Consider the following 18,581-nt stretch of genomic DNA (forward strand, 5'->3'; position numbering starts at 1 on the left):
ATTGCATCCGTAATACTCCATCCAATTGGAAGTCTTCCTCAAGGCTTATGCATCTGAAGTCTGTTGCTAGATTGGGTAGTACTAGGAAAAAAAGAGAAGCATGCCACAAATGTTGTCCTGAAACATCCAATCCAATCCCCAAATTGTAGTGACCCAAACTTTTCCATGTTTATTTATATTAAATGAAATTGATATTTACATGATTAAGTGTTTCCAACATGTTAAGCAATCAAACTTGTTAAGACTTGATTAATTGAAATAGGTTTCAGATAGACAATTGACCACCCAAGTTGACCGGCGATTCACGAACGTTAAAACTTGTAAAAACTATATGATGACATATATATGGATATATATATATATATATATATATATAGTTAACATGATATTATGATAAGTATGTATCTCATTAAGTATTTTAACAATGAACTACATATGTAAAAACAATACTACTAACTTAAGGATTTCGAAACGAGACATACATGTAACGATTATCGTTGTAACAACATTTAAATGTATATATATCATATTATGGTATATTAATACATCATAATATCATGATAATGTAATGATTTAATATCTCATTAGATATAATAATCAATGGGTTAACAACATTTAACAAGATCGTTAACTTAAAGGTTTCAAAACAACATTTACATGTAACGACTAACGATGACTTAACGACTCAGTTAAAATATATATACATGTAGTGTTTTAATATGTATTCATACACTTTTGAAAGACTTCAAGACACTTATCAAAGTACTTCTACTTAACAAAAATGCTTACAATTACATCCTCATTCATTTTCATCAACAATTCTACTCGTATGCACCCGTATTCGTACTCGTACAATAGCCAGCTTCTAAATGTATTTACTATTGGTATATACACTTCAATGATCAGCTCTTAGCAGCCCATGTGAGTCACCTAACCATGTGGGAACCATAATTTAACATCTAGCATGAAATATCTCACAAGATTATAAACTAATGGAGCCTATATGGAGACTCTAAAATCACGTCCACCATCACTCATCACAAACACATTTTAATTCCAATTTTTATGCATCAAACTACTCTCTCTCTCAAGTTCTCTCTTAGTGTTCTAAGTGTTCTTCATCATCTTCATCAAAATCTAGCTCAATCTAGTTTATAAATCCATACATAAAACAAGTTATAAAGCAACTACTCAAGAACACACCAATAACACTTCCAAGTTTGCTAGCTTACTTCCAATCTTGCAAATCCACTTTGAGTGATCATCCAACCTCAAGAAATCTTTCTTATCTACAGTAAGATATCTTTCTAATACAAGGTAATACTCATATTCAAACTTTGATTCAATTTCTATAACTATAACAATCTTATTTCGAGTGAAAATCTTACTTGAACTTGTTTTCGTGTCATGATTCTACTTCAAGAACTTTCAAGCCATCCAAGGATCCTTTGAAGCTAGATCTATTTTTGTCATTTCCATTAGGTTTATCCATAAAACCTGAGGTAGTAATGATGTTCATAACATCATTCGATTCATATATATAAAACTACCTTATTAAAAGGTTTAAACTTGTAATCAATAGAACATAGTTTAGTTAATTCTAAACTTGTTCACAAACAAAAGTTAATCCTTCTAACTTGACTTTTAAAATCAACTAAACACATGTTCTATATCTATATTATATTCTAACTTAATGATTTAAAACCTGAAAACACGAAAAACACCGTAAAACCGGATATACGCCGTCGTAGTAACACCGCGGGCTGTTTTGGGTTAGTTAATAAAATACTATGATAAACTTTGATTTAAAATTTGTTCTTCTAGGAAAATGATTTTTCTTATGAACATGAAACGATATCCAAAAATCATGGTTAAACTCAAAGTGAAAGTATGTTTTCCAAAATGGTCATCTAGACGTCGTTCTTTCGACTGAAATGACTACCTTTACAAAAATGACTTGTAACCTGTATTTCTGACTATAAAATTATACTTTTTATGTTTATATTCATAAAATTAAGTTCAATATGAAACCATAGCAACTTGAATCACTCAAAACGGATTTAAAACGAAGAAGTTATGGGTAAAACAAGATTGGATATTTTTGCTTGTTGTAACTACGTGAAAATTGGTAACAAATTTATATTAATCATATCCTAGCTAACTCATATTGTATTATACATGTATTCTAATATATTATGTAATCTTGGGATACCATAGACACGTATGCAAATGTTTTGACATATCATATCGACCCATGTATATATATTATTTGGAACAACCATAGACACTCTATATGCAGTAATGTTGGAGGTAGCTATACAGGGTTGAGGTTGATTCCAAAAATATATATACTTTGAGTTGATATCTAGCCTGAGACGTGTATACACTGGGTCGTGGATTGATTCAAGATAATATATATCGATTTATTTCTGTACATCTAACTGTGGACAACTAGTTTTAGGTTACTAACGAGGACAGCTGACTTAATAAACTTAAAACAGTAAAACGTATTAAAAATGTTATAAATATATTTTGAACATACCTTGATATATATGTACATATTTGTTATAGGTTAGTGAATTGACCAGTGGCCAAGTCTTACTTCCCGACGAAGTAAAAATCTGTGAAAGTGAGTTATAGTCCCACTTTTAAAATCTAATATTTTTGGGATGAGAATACATGCAGTTTTATAAATGTTTTACGAAATAGACACAAGTAATTGAAACTACATTATATGGGTGAATGATCGAAGCCGAATATGCCCCTTTTGCTTGGTAGCCTAAGAATTAATAACCGATCTACTAATTGACGCGAATCCTAAAGATAGATCTATTGGGCCTAACGAACCCCATCCATGGTTGTGGATGCTTTAGTACTTCGATGTTGTTTTATCATGTTCGATGGATGTCCCAGAATGATAGGGGATATTCTTATATGCATCTTGTTAATGTCGGTTACCAGGTGTTCACCATATGAATGATTTTTATGCATGCATGCTGTTTACAAGAAATGGAAATATGAAATCTTGTGGTCTATTAATATGAATTGATAAATATATAGGCTAAACCTATAACTCACCAACATTTTTGTTGACGTTTTAAGCATGTTTATTCTCAGGTAATTGTTAAGAGCTTCCGCTGTTGCATACTAAATTAAGGACAAGATTTGGAGTTCATGCTTGTATAATATTGTTTGAAAACTGCATTCGAAGACATATGTTGTTGTGTAATATTATTGTAAACCATTATGTAATGGTCGAGTGAATATGCTATACTTTTGATTATCATTTTTAAACCTTTAACGATAAATTAAAGGTTATGCTTTGTTTTAAAATCGAATGCAGTCTTTGAAAAACATCTCATATAGAGGTCAAAACCTCGCAACGAAATCAATTAATATGGAACGTTTATAATCAATATGAACGGGACATTTCACAAATCATCAAGAACGGTTGGATCTCATTCGACTTCACAAAAGTCTGTGTCAATCACAAGCATCAACAAGCTTAATAATGGTGGTAGGACATGCTCGAGTAACAGCGAAGAGTTACATGAGTATGGAAGGAAGCTCGGGTTGAAATGGCCGGATCAAAAGAAACAACAACAGTAAGCCTTATCCATACTCTTTTCGAAGTTTTTTTGTTTTCATGAAGATTATATCTTTAAACTTTAGAGGTTTCGCGAAAGATGGGGCTTTTGGGTGGGTAAAGAATTTGTGTAGAGAAGAAAAACCCGACATCGTGGCAATTCAGGAGACAAAACTGAGCAATGTGAGTAATTTTTGGGCTTCTAACTTATGGTGGAATAATAGTGTAGGCTTTGTTCAAAAGAATGCATTAGGTTACTCGGGTGGGACAATGCTTTTGTGGGATGCTAATTCTTTTTATGTAGAAGACTTTGTAGAAGGAGAAAATTTCATTGCAATTAAAGGTTCTTGGGTATGCTCGAATAAAGAAATGGCGGTTGTCAATGTATACGGACCACATGATGATGCGGGTAAAAAGAGAATGTGGGAATCATTAAAAGGGTTATTGAGAAAAGTCGACACAAGTTGGCTTCTGTGTGGAGATTTCAATGAGGTAAGAGATGAAGAAGAAAGAGTTAATAGCAATTTCATTCCAAGTCGGGCTTCGAGATTCAACAATTTTATTCTAAATAATGATCTAGTGGAAATTCCTCTCGGTGGTAGAAAATTTACCAGAGTATGTGATAACGGGTTTAAGTTGAGCAAACTTGATAAATTTCTTGCATTCGACAAATTTCTCAACCTTTGGGATGACCTGTCGGCTATTGTCTTAGATCAGAAATTCTCGGACCATTGTCCCATTGTTTTAAGAGATAGAGTGATCGATTTTGGGCCTAAACCATTCAAGTTTTTTAATGAGTGGTTAAATATGGAAGGTGTTGATAAAGTTATCAAGGATGCTTGGAAGATAGAAGCTAAGGGGAATAGAATGGATTGTGTTTTCCGAAACAAGTTAAAAATGTAAAAAACGCCCTCAAAGAATGGAAAATGACGAGTTGCAATGGTATAGATCAAGAAATTAAAGAAATTAAAGCTAAAGTTGACGGATGGGAAGAAATCGTTGAAAGTAGAACTTTAAATGAGGAAGAACGTTTGGAATGGATGGATTGTAGGAAAAAATGGCTAAATAAAGAAAGATCAAAAGCAAATATGTTACGAGAAAAAGCGAGAATCAAATGGATAATAGAAGGTGACGAGAATTCGAGCTTTTTTCATTCAATTATCCGAAGGAACTACAATAGGAATAATATCAGAGGCTTAGTCATAAATGGAGTTTGGAATGAAAATGTGGATGATATAATGTGTGCGGTCCTTAATCATTTTAATCGGCAATTTGAGAAAAAAGGGGACAACATGCCATCGATGTCCGGGTTACATTACCAAGTTCTGTCAGATCAGTAGGCCACGCAGCTTGAACTTCCCTTCACGGTTGATGAAACGTTTGAGGCTTTAAAAGATTGTGCAAGTAACAAAGCCCCGGGACCCGACGGCTTTAACATGCGTTTTTTCAAAGAATATTGGGATACGATAAAGGGTGATCTAATGAACGCAATAATTTGGTTTTGGGAGAAGGGTGAAATCTCAAAAGGTTGTAACGCATCATTTATATCCCTAATCCCGAAAACAAAAGATCCTCTTAGTCTTAACGATTATCGACCCATTAGCCTTATCGGAAGTTTCTATAAGATAGTATCGAAAATACTATCTAATAGAATACGTCGAGTTATTCCAAATGTGGTGGGTATTGAACAGAGCGCTTTCTTAAAAGATCGATACATCCTAGATGGCGTTCTAATAGCCAACGATACAATAGACTTTTATCAAAGAAATCATAAAAAGGGGTTGATCTTCAAAGTTGATTTCGAGAAGACCTTTGATAGTCTTGATTGGGATTATCTTCTAGAAGTAATGAAATGCATGGGTTTCGGGGAAAGATGGTGCAAGTGGATAATTGCATGCTTGAGTTCGGCTTCGATTTTGATTCTCGTCAATGGCTCCCCGACCATGGAATTCACCATGGGGAGAGGTGTTAGACAAGGTGACCCTCTCTCCCCGTTTCTTTTCATCATTGCGGTCGAAGGATTAAACATTCTAGCTAAAGCGGCGGTAGATAGAGGTTTGTACAAAGGGGCGGAAGTCAGAAATAATGACACCGTTGTCTCGCATCTTCAATATGCGGATGACACCATTTTTTTCGGGGATTGGAATTATGACAACTTGAGAAGTCTCATGAACTTGCTTAAATGTTTTGAATTAACATCGGGTCTAAAAGTTAATATAGGCAAGAGTTGTATTTACGGAGTTGGTATTAGTGGAAATGAGTTGTCTTCGTTAGCACATCACTTCGGGTGTAGAATAGGGAATTTTCCCTTCACGTATCTTAGTCTTCCTATTGGGTGTAGAATGAAAAATCTAAAAGATTGGGAAATTGTCATCAAGAAATTTAAAGAAAAACTTTTGGATTGGAAAGCACGCTCGATTTCATTCGGGGGTCGAGTAACACTTATCAAATCGGTTCTCTCGAGTCTTCCATTGTATTACTTTTCGTTATACCGTGCCCCGCCATGTGTGATTAAAGAACTTGAGAGAGTGAGGAGAGATTTTTTTTGGGGGTATTACCGGGGAGGGAAACAAAATTAAATGGGTCAAGTGGGAGAAAATTATGTTGCCATATTCGGATGGAGGGCTCAATATGGGCTCTCTAAATTGTAAAAACTTAGCCTTATTATGCAAGTGGTGGTGGCGGTTCCATAATGAGCCTTCATCTTTATGGCCAAAGTCATCGCTAGCATATATGGGCCTTGTGGGGGTATTAATCTTAATCCTACTGCCTCACGAATTACTTTTTGCAGTTCCTGATGTTACATCCTTCGTGCAGGCAGATCGCTTACATCACTAGGAGTCCCTTTCAGCAGCTCCTTCAAGAAGGTCATAGGAGATGGGTCGTCAACGCTTTTTTGGAAAGATTTATGGATCGGAGATACGCCCCTAGAAATAATGTTTTACAGGCTGTACCAATTGGAAACAAATAAAGAATGCAGGGTGTGCGATCGAGTCTTATGGCAAGATGATGGGTGTGCTTTCGAGTGGCAGTGGTGCAGGGACCCGACGGGCAGAACCAGGGGCGAATATGATAACCTCATGCAGCTGATCGGAGGATTTTCGCCGGGTAGCAATAGCTCAGACTCTTGGAGATGTGTGATGTCAACAAACGGCATCTTCACAACAAAGAAATTAAACAACATAATCATGGAGAAAGTGTTTGAAGGTGAGAAGAGCCAACCCGAAACAAGTCGAAATCCATTAATTCCAAAAAAGATGGAGAGATTTATTTGGAGAGCACGGAAAAAAAGATTACCGACCTTGTGCGAACTTGACAAGCGTGGGATAGATCTTCATTCGGTAAGATGCTCGATTTGCGATGATGATGTTGAAAATATTGATCATGCCTTAATTGTTTGTAAATGCGCTTATGATGTTTGGTCAAGAATTTATAATTGGTGGAATTTGGGTCCATATGTCAATACGAGTATAGCCGAAACATTTGCAGGCTCTGTAAACCAAAATATGTCGAAGATCGGGGCAAAGTTATGGCAAGCGGTTGAGTGGACATGTGGATATCTTATTTGGAAAAATCGTAACTCAAAGGTTTTTAAAAATAAGAGTTTATGTGTTGCTTCGTTGGTAAATGAGATCCAAGTGCTAAGCTTTGATTGGAATTCAAAGAGATTAAAAGGCCCGAAAATCGATTGGTGCTCATGGCTAGCGAATCCACATCAGTATCTTTTCATCACTTAAGAGTATTTGCTAACTTAGCATCCTAGTTTGATACATATTCTTTGTGTCTGTATGAATGTATATGTGATGTATTGGGTTATGGGTTGTTTTTGCAACCTACTTCTGTAGCTTTGTTTCATTAATAAAAATTCATCTTATTGCTGTTAAAAAAAAAAAAAAAAAATTTCCGATTAGTGTTACTAGGTGATGGGGTTTTTTAGTTTTTGATTGCCCTGTTAGTCTTGTTTGTTTTTTCAGAGCTACCGGCTCATGTAATATGTAATATGTCCTTGGTGTTTGCCCGCATCTCGTGGGTTTTTAATAAAATTATTGGCTTTTCGAAAAAATTAATAAAAATAATAATAATGAAACGATATAAAATATGGTAGTAAATAGTAGTGTGAAGTATCATTATTCTAATTTAGAGAAACAGGGAAAAAGCTGTTTATGGACTGTATATAGGGAGAAGATGATTTGTTTAATCTGTGTTTGTGACCTTTATTGGGTTTTGCCAAAGAAGATCAAAAGAATATTTGCTCATAGACATAAATAAGTGTCAATTCTATTTAACAAAATATAAAATTGAAAATTATATAAACACACAAAGGAATCTTTAAAACATTGGTCAGTTTAAAGACAGGCTTAAAAGCATGTGGACTCTTTCCACATATTGACCAAATGTTAACCTTCACAAAATTTCTTTCATACCCTTATAAAAATGTAACATTTGCCTTTATAGTTGAGTAGCAGATTTTAATAAGAGCTATTTAAAGGACTCTTAACCATGATAGAGTGTATTGTCAGACTGTCACATCAGCGTCACATCAACATTTTCTTTTCATCACTAATCAAAGACTCACTGCTAATAACCATGACGTACTCATTACTTGATCACACCTCTATTTTTTTTTATATTAAACTTTTTATTATTATTACTTATATTACATTCATATATACCATTTAAAATCGTAAAATAAACATTTTATTTAAAAAAAACATTACAAGTTCCTAAAAATAAAAAAAATAAAAAAAAAAACATTACAAGTTCCTAAAAATATATATAAAAAAACATTACAAATTTCTAAAAATAGAAAAAAAAAAACATTACAAGTTCCTAAAAATAGAAAGAAAAAAAACATTACAAGTTCCTAAAATAGAAAAAAACATTACAAGATCCTAAGATAGAAAAAAAAACATTACGAATTCCTTAAAAAAACAAGTTTAATACGACCGGATCGTGTCGTCACTCACGTGTCCCGAATCGCTACTATTGTGCAGATAGTGAGGATGAGGTTGAGTGCAAAAACGTCGGGTCCAAATACCAATACAATACAACTCAATTCGGTCGCATTTGAGTTTGGCTCTCCCGACAATTTCATGTCATTCTTTTTCGGTTGTGAAAACTCGAATTTATCGGTTTCTGGATCACAGTAAACAAAATCCGAGGCCTCGAAGTCAACAATTTTGCGTATGCAGTCGAACAAACGCCCCGTGTCCCAATAGGTGATATCGGGTGACTCGAACGATTTACATCGACCGTCCAAGTACATCTTCCAGTCTTCGTTTAGTTCTCACGCGTACCAAACAACTATCGAAACAGTTAAATGAGCCATGAAATTGAAGTTGAAATTTGAAAGAAAATTGATATGTTTGAAGGTGATGAAAAGTGTGAGTTTGGAGTATGTGAGATATATATATATATATATATATATATATATATATATATATATATATATATATATATATATATATATATATATATATATATATATATAAACCATGTATGTATTAAATGTTTGAATTTTATTTTACCGTTGCAATTTGCAACGTTCAGAAACAGTAAAAATCAGACATTTCGTCTGTGACTGAATCGAGTACGGGATCAAACAGCGGGACCAATGACGATGTGCTAATATCAGCGGCATCCAACGGCGGGGCTAATAACGGACCAACGGCGGTATCGTTACTAGTGCTCTTACATGAGCTTATTTCTTTTTTAATATTCGTGAATTTCTAACGATCTTTGTGTTATAAAACAACAATAATTAGTCTTTGATGGGTATAAGGAAGTGAAATATATACAATCATATAATTTATGTTTCTACATGAAAGCAACGGATATATTGCTCTCGGTAAGACATCTCACAAGTCAATCGCATAGTCCAAACACAATATCCTGCAATATAAGTCCAAGAGTCCATTGACTTCCCCTTAGACTTGACTTCTCCTTAGACTTATATACATACATTTGTTTTGTCACATGACTAATGTGAGACTTTAGTTTGCACCCTTAGAGGATGTTTGATTAACACTAATAAATGAGTTGGTATAATATGAGAATTTCATATCTTATTGTTAAAAGAGAATAATGCTATGGTTAATTCTTTATAACAAAGTTTCAGACTTGTGTTTGTAGTTTTATAAAATTGAAATGGCTTTTTAGACTATTTTATTACTTTTGTTGCATTACAAAGTAAATCTTTTGGGAGATTCAAAGACATGTATTGAGTAACACAAAACAAGGTCTAACGCCAAAAAAATCAAAGGTTTTGGGGTTCTTTTCACTTTATGTCTCTTAGTCCCGTTGCATGCTACATCAAAGCAAGGACTTGTACAATTTCATTATTTTCCTGTCCAACTCCATTGTCTCTTCTTTTTACTAGTCCTTACTTGACTATCTCTCATTTCTAATAATTGTTTTTAACCCCATCTTCTACAAAAAGTACTGCATATAATCACAAACAAATAAAACTCATTATATGTGTGGAGGTGTCCCAATGAGAAACTACTCTTTAAGCTTTTACGCGTTGATCTTGAGTTTTATTTTGAAAAAAAGGGAAAGAAAGTAGAGAGAGTAAGACCATTTGTAGTGCAGCGTGAAGGACTCAAAATGACACAATCACGCCACCATCACGCCACAATGCGTCGTGATGGGATGGAATTTTTGTTAGCATCACGGAAGGAGGAAGTTAGCGTGACTTGATTTAAACCAATCAGAATTTAAATAAATGCTTTTATAATTTAATTAATTAAACAAAAAATAATAAAATAATCTATCACACAACTATTACGCCATACTATATTATAAAGGGAGGTGATTCTCACACACCACTTTTTGATCCATACACACTATTTTACATGAAATTCCAATCCTACCCTTATATTAGTCAACATTACCATCTTTGTCTTTATGTTAAAAGTAAGGGCAAACTTGTCAATTTATGTAAAACAAGTGTGTATGGATAAAAAATAGTGTGTGAGGATCAACTCCCTATTATAAACTCCATCACACTATCACACCATCACACTGCAACATCAGCAATATACTCTACAAAAGCACTTCATCACACCCCATCACGCCATCACCATTACAAATGTTCTAAGAAAAGATGTGTTCTTAAAGGAAAAAAAAGTGGATAGATGATTCACTATAAATTTTCTCTTACACTTTGTATACGAGTATTTCCTTAAATTGAGAAGATCTTAATTTTATTCTATGCATTTTTTTTTTTTTTTTTCTTTTACTTACAAATCTTGAGAATAGAATGACCGCATACAAGTTTAGCTACCACGGGTCAGATGCTCACATGATGACGCACAAACTCTCAAAGACGTTCCTTCTTTTTTAATAGGTTAAATCGTTGGGATTTGATATATCCACTATCCAAATTACTTCTTTCACCATAAACTGTGCATTAGACCATTTGTAATGGTGAGCGGTGTAACTTTTGATGTCACTTGCTTTTTTGCACTTTTTGATGAGTAGATGTGTTACTTTTCTGAGTGGGAGTAGTGGTGGTGGTGTTTCTTTTTTTTTTGTTACTTTTAGTAGAATGCTGAGGTGCCATTTTATTTTTCTTTTTCCTGTTTTATTTAATTGTATTTATATTATTATATGATTATATTTATATTTTAAAAATATTTTTAAACTCTAACGGCTATATTATTAACCGTTTTTTCCCAAAAAAAAGGCTACTTTTTACCTCTATATTTACAACCACTCTTTTCAAATCATAAACACACACTTCATCTCTTCTAAAACTCTCAGACCATAAAACACACACTTCAAAATGAGTCCGTTGAATGTTGTTGTTAAAGTTCATTACGGAGGTGAGTTTGATCGAGAATTGATGAATTATACCCCGTATGAAACACGGGATTATTACATGGATGTTCGTAAGTGTCCAAGTTATATGCCGTTGCTTGAGTTGCTCCAACGAGACATAATCTACCCCACTAAACAAATATGGTTTTTCAAAAAACCCAACGCTCCTGCCTCGCTACTAGAGGAAGATCACGATTGGTTTGGTGCGATTGGGCGAGCCTTGTTACGTAACTAACCAATTACACTTTACACCGAATGGATTGATGAAAGCTACGCCATTGAGGCAAGTGAAGATGAAGCTGTATCTGAATCTCAGCCGTGGCAGCAATACGATATTCGCGATTACGAAGATTGATGAATGTGTTTGTTGAAAATAGCCGTTAGGAATTAAAGTTATCGTTTTTAGGAACTAAGTTGTTTTTCTATTTATAAGAAATAATGTAATCGTTTTTAGGGATTATTATAATAAACGGCTATATTTTATGAAATACCAATCTATCATTACAACTAAACATGAATTACATTAATTGAAACTACATAATTTTAGAATTCATTAACGAAACTATAAAATACATAACAAATTACTCATTATTATTAGCGGACCGAAAGTAAGGTGATAAGTTCCAAACGTGCTCGGTTAAATATGCCTCTAACTGTTGGTGAACTTGCTTGTCTCTTATTTCCTTAACCCTTGCATCTCGATCCCTCAAATCCCGTTGCAACCTTCGTGGTGGGTTCCTTTCTATCATTCTTTCTTCTCTCCTTCCAATAGCAAAATCGTTATTTTCTTGAATCATGTTATGTAATACAATACCAGCATACATATGTCTTCTAATTTTGTTGAAGTCTTTAGATCTCGTCGGAGTCTTTAACATTGCAAATCTACCCTGTAATACTCCAAATGCACGCTCAATATCTTTCCTTGCACTTTCTTGAAAACGTTTAAATTTTTTACGTGGTTCATCAATTGGATTATGAGGCGCTTTTACCAACATGGCCCAATCTGGGTATATACCATCTCTTAGGTAATACCCTCTTTCGTAGTGACGCCCGTTGACATCAAATGGTGAAGGTGGAGTCGTTCCATCTTTTATAGAGTTGAAAATTGGTGAGGCATTTAGAACGTTAATATCATTGTTCGAACCTGCCATACCAAAGAATGCATGCCATATCCACAAATCTTGTGAGGCGATTGCTTCAAGCATTACAGAAGGCCCTTTTTGATCACCTCTTGTGTATTGCCCTTGCCAACCAACAGGACAATTCTTCCACTCCCAATGCATACAATCTATACTACCAAATACCCGGTAAACCAGGTTTTTGTTCGTGAAAATTATAAAGTCTAGTGATATCTTCGGCAGTGGGTTTTCGCAAATATTCTCTAGCAAACAAATGAAAACGCATTTGCAGAAATAATCTAAACATAAAGCGGCCGTTTTCTCACCTATTTTTATGTATTCGCCAAACAAATCGGTTGTAGTTCCATACGCCATTTGACGTATGGTCGCTGTACACTTTTGAAGAATCGTCAAACTTTGACGACCTGTTGCATCGGGACGTTCCCGAAAAAACAAAAAATATTCAGGAATATTGGTACTATTAAAATTAGATATACCTTCGACAATTCGGAGAAATAACTGATGACTCATTCGATAACGTCTCTTAAATTTTTTTTCGGGATACATTGGTGTCTACGAAAAATAATCATTGTATAACCTTAAAGCAGCTTCTTCACGATCCCTAGCAATATAAACCCGGCTTCGAGGGGATCGTGAACTGCTTGCTTCTCCATCGACTTCTTCCGTTATACTATTAACAAAACTAACAATTTTTTCATCATCGGAATCATCATCAAGAAACTCGAGCGTCTTGTAAGTACTTCCATTGTGAAAAAAAATAAAATGGTTGTTCGTATGTTATTTGATTAAAAGAATAGAAGCAGGATTGTTGATGTTTGTGTGTTAAAAAGAAATGTAATATATATATATATATATATATATATATATATATATATATATATATATATATATATATATATATATAAAATACTGAATTTTTTTTAAAGCCAACGGCTAATTGAAACAGCCCAACCAGAGCATGCCACGTGTTAGCAACGTCCGTTGCTTGACTCGTTTCTTCGACACAAACGCCAGAGTGACGCGGTGAAGTGATCCCGGGTTACGGCCGAACTTGGCGTTTCTTCATGCCAAGTTTGAAAGTGACGGGGTCACTTAGGACCCGTTACGAAGTGGTCTTAGTAAGTTGTACAGTACAATTAAATAATGCATACATTTGGTGGAAGAAGTAATTTGGATAGTGGATATATCATTTAAAAATGTACAATCAACACATCTAACTTTTCTAACACGATCTGCGATCTACTTCTAAATCAAGAAACACTTTGTGATTAAGCTCCCTTAAAAATTATTAATTCGTCCATCATCTCCCAATTGTTACAATACTGTTTTCATAAATATATTACCACTCTCCCTCTCTTTATTAAACAAGACACTATCTATAAAGTACACATGCAATATTAACTCAAATTCATTATATGTTATGTTTTTTTTTTTCTTTTCCAAAAGGTATCATAACAAGTTCATACAACTTCAAGAGAATATAATGATTTTGGTTATTATGTTTGTATAATTGAAAGCCATATAGTATAATGATTACAAGGAAGAAAGTTTTTGTTATTGACAAGGCTTTTGAACATCATATCATAATGTTGCAATACAATGCCTAGAGAAAAAGTAAAAGTGAATAAGTCACACATAATGACCAAAATCAACTTCCATCTTTAACCCTTTGTCTTATTGAGGGGTAACATCACCTTCTATTCAATCTTTTTCAAGTTCCATTATAATATCCTCCATTTATACATTTTGGCCATGCTTGATTTTGACTAAATTAAGAATGGGACTAAATACATAAAATCATCTAATAGTGTATATTTTTGACGTATTAGATAAGATGTGTCCTACCTTAGAATTATTATCCATTTGTTTATTTATTGACATTGACATATATCTTATATTCAGTTAAAAAAAACAAGTCCTGAGTTTTTTTTTTTTTTTTTTTTTTCTGGCTAAAATAGATATTATATATATATATATATATATATATATATATATATATATATATATATATATATATATATATAATAAAAATAAAATAGATCTGGAGATCCAGCAAGTCTTGAGTGTATGCCTATTATTGTTGGTGTTTATAAAGCAATGGAGTAATTTTGTTTTTATGTTTATATGTATGTATATTTATATAATATAATATAATACTCTGTATAAGGTAAACTTGGACAAAGTCACAAAAATCAGTGACCAAGAGTCCAAGAGGGAAAATTTCATCATAAAATCTTTACAAAATTAAGGTTGCAGAGTTACGTAAACCATGAATATAATTTAGACCATCTTGTGTTTGTGATGGATAAATTCATGTTTAAGAAAGAAAAAGTTTATAAGAACCTGAAATTGTAAATCATACTTATAAACTATTTTCAGTGGGTGTCGTTATATAACTCCTTTGTGGCGTAATTTCATGTCATGGTGGAAGATTGATGGCTCGGTTCCAAATGGTGTATTAATTGTGACTAGCTCGGCAAATTACCAGGTCGGGACTGATAATACAAATATGGTGAACTTAGCCACACATTATTATGGTTAATATTGCATTGGAGGAATGATCTTATACATTCCGGAGAGGATAGAAGCAGGGCCGGCTAAGGCTATGGGCGAAGCGGGCGACGGCCCTGGGCATCACGCGGTTAGGGGCATCATTTCGAAAAAATTTATTAATACTCATAGTTTAAATCTCATAAAGATATATGTTTGTGTAACTGTTGGGGGCATTTTATAATCATTTCGCCGGAGCATGCAAAAATTTTGTCCAAAGTTTAACCGGCCCTGGATAGAAGGCATGCTATTCTAAAGAAAGATGTTGTGCCGAATGTAAAAATATTATCACATCTCTGGATCTCGAATCGTAGTAAAGTGGCTATGCAGAAGTTTGAAAAATGGAGATTGGACCCAACTGGAGAGTTGGATAGAATAGGCAAGGCTAAACAGATTATCTTTTAAATAGGAGTTTATCATGTAATTGAAGATTGTATGTTTAGGAGTCCATTTTTCATGTTTTCCATGTGGCCCATTCCTAGTGGGCTTGATCTTTTCATTTGGGCCATTGGCCTTTTCTAATTCTATTGAGCTTTTTTTTAAAAAGAAATTAAGGAAAAAAAAAGAAAAAAGAAAAAGAAAATAGTTACAAACTGTTTTGTTGAATGTGATATTTTCAATTTTATGAGAACTGAGAAGCAGCATTAGTGGCGATTTCATAGTCAAAATTTAATGAGCTTCTGAAAGTTTTTTCAGTATTAATAATATTTGAATATTATTTTGGTGATTGTTTTTTTCAAAAAACTATAAATTCGAAAAATATATAAAATCTGGATAGGTAAATTTAGTAGTGTCCTACACAAATTAAAAGAAAAACTATAAATTTGAAAAAAAAATATAAGGTCATATAGTTAAATTTAGTGATGTCATCTACATTTAAAATATATATTCTATAAAAGAATTTCAAACTACTTGTATCACGTGATCCACGAACTATAACTTACATTCACCACTGAGTGTTGGTGATTATATATCATCATCATCATTCATTCTTAAAGGTTGTTAGAGATTGTGTAGTTGAAGTGTTCATCTGTTTATTTTTTATTGCAAGTGTTCAGTTATTTTTTATTGTTTTTTGAAAAGCTCGAGCTCGGCTCGTGTCGAGCTTCAATTTTTTTGTTCGAGCTTGGCTCGTGATATTCATTTAAAGCTTGAGCTCGGCTCATTATGAGCTCGTTTTATCTAAAATGATTAATGGAGCTTAAGCTCGAATTGAGCTCAGCTCGTAAAGCTAAACCTGGAGCTCGTTAAGGGAAGCTCGTTAATGAATCTGTTAGCCACAATTTACAAATCATAGTTTCACTCACAAAAAGTAAATAACATCCACCAATATAAGTACTCAAAATAAAACAAAAGTGGATTGTAAGTTTATAACAATACATCACTTCTCATAGAATAGTACAAAAATAAACATCATAAGTTCATAACAAACAAGCAAAATAAACAAGACATGAAACACAATAATCAGACATTCAGCACCAAAAAACTATCTTTAAGCAAGATCAAAAATATGCACGTCTCGATTCCAAGTTTAGTAAGCTCCAAAGATGAATCACATGAAAAAGAACCCTGAATTCAAAAGGATAAATTTGTAGCGACCCGACAAAATCGTCATTGACGGCGCCGTCTACTTAGGTCATGTTACGTGGTCATAAGTCTTTAAAATGACGTTTGACCAAAATATGTCGCATTCATTTCAAATGTAAAGATGTTTCAAGTTTACAAAAGTAGTTCAACGACTAATTACATTACAACGTTTAACGTACAAATGAAACATATGCGACACAATTTAAAAGTAAGTCAAAAGATGCTCCATGTATGCATGTATACTCGACATCCAAGCAAGTATCAAAAATAGTGAGCGGAAGCATGTATCACAAAACGTTCAAGGACCTGAGAAAAACATAGAAATATGTCAACGAAAAACGTTGGTGAAATCATAGGTTTAAGTAAGTAAGTGAGTAAGTACAAATGAACCACAAGATTTATAACGTTGAAATAATAGTAAACCATTCTAAAATTTGTATCATGAGCACCCAATTATCAAGGCTTAACTTTCCACGAACCCCATCACAATAGTGTTAGAACATACACTGTTTCTCGAAAATATATTCTATCCGAATAACGGTAGCGAACCGTCCGAATGAGGGTTTGTCAAACCCATATGGCCATACAACATATATAACAACCCTCATTTTTCCAATCTAAGTTTATCAGCTTTCCCTTAGGGTTTCAATGTCATATTCTGTGCATCATCATTAGGGTTGTTATCTATTTCGACAAACGAACTAAAAATTTATGCTTTCATTAAATGATCGTATATATTGTTAAAACCCTGAAATTACTTAAAACCCTAAATCTAACCCTACCTATTAACTACTAAGCCCTAATCCCATTTAATATTGAACATTTAAATCCCTAACCCTAATACTAAATTAATAATAATATGAATAATATGTCATAATTTAAATGTGAAATTATTTATAAGATTAAAACAAATAAGAATTTATGTAAACTACTTGGAACTAAATAAAATTAATAAAAGTTAGGGTCTAATAATTAATAAAATGTAATTAAAATAATTATAACCTTAATAATAATAATAATAATAAAATATATATATATATAAATACTTAATTAAATAAATAATACCGTATAAAAAAAGGAGAAATCATGTGTATCAAAAAAACAAGATCGGCTGTATACTTTTTTTTTTTAAAAACAACTTGAGCTCTAAGATGATTAATCCTAGTTTAACTCTAGCACCTAATCTTGATCACCAAGTAAGCATAGATAAACTAGGAAACATACAACAATCTATATAAGGCTCTTGATTTTCCAAGTTAATCACCAAATAATCTGCCCATTCAGTCGACTGGTATCCTAATGTTTCCCTCCAAACCTGTCGACTAGTAGCCACTTAAACCATCTGCTTCTGTCGAATAGGAAGAACCTCACAAAACCCTCCTGCAAGTCGACATAAAACCCCACCATCACAGCCTGCCATTCGCCACTGTATCCTGCTGTTTTATGCTGGATTTCCGAACAAGCACAGCCCAAATAATCTGCTGTTTTCGCCTGCAAAACAGCCCTCCATTCGACTATCTGCTGTTGTTTCTCCTGTTTCTATTTCGCCACACAAACCACCACGAAACCTGCTCGTTTGTTGCTGAGTTTCTGCTACAATTCGTGATCCAAAGCAGCCTTCAAGAGCTCATCAATTGTTGATGTACCTGTTGAAACAGTCGAGCCAAAACAGTCCACTTTTGGGTCGTGGTTGCTACTGCTGTAACCTGGGTTCTGTTCGTGACTTATTGTTGTGCTGCCACTGTTTTCTGTTTTGTTTCGCATCATCATCATCATCCTAGATCATCAATCTTGTTAAGGTAGTCTTAAATCCTAGTTAAACTTGTTCTTAATTTAACTGCCTTTAATGTTGTTATAAGTATTAGGTTAAGTATAATGATTATGTAGAGTGAATAATA

The 18,581-nt window shown here is 33.6% G+C and overlaps 2 protein-coding genes across 2 annotated transcripts; one reads left to right on the forward strand and one right to left on the reverse strand.

Moving 5' to 3' along the window:
- Positions 1 to 3,417: 3,417 nt before the first annotated feature.
- On the forward strand, positions 3,418 to 4,489 carry LOC139868052 (uncharacterized). The gene is made up of 2 exons (XM_071856390.1): positions 3,418 to 3,605; positions 3,673 to 4,489. Exons 1-2 carry the CDS (start codon positions 3,418 to 3,420, stop codon positions 4,487 to 4,489), a joined length of 1,005 nt encoding a protein of 334 aa, XP_071712491.1.
- Positions 4,490 to 11,988: 7,499 nt separating this feature from the next.
- LOC139868053 (uncharacterized) lies at positions 11,989 to 12,900 on the reverse strand. Its single transcript, XM_071856392.1, has one exon. The coding sequence runs from the start codon at positions 12,898 to 12,900 to the stop codon at positions 11,989 to 11,991; it is 912 nt and encodes a 303-aa protein (XP_071712493.1).
- Between the last annotated feature and the right edge of the window lie 5,681 nt (positions 12,901 to 18,581).

Source organism: Rutidosis leptorrhynchoides, chromosome 9 (genome assembly GCF_046630445.1).
Source record: "Rutidosis leptorrhynchoides isolate AG116_Rl617_1_P2 chromosome 9, CSIRO_AGI_Rlap_v1, whole genome shotgun sequence".
NCBI lineage: Eukaryota > Viridiplantae > Streptophyta > Magnoliopsida > Asterales > Asteraceae > Rutidosis > Rutidosis leptorrhynchoides.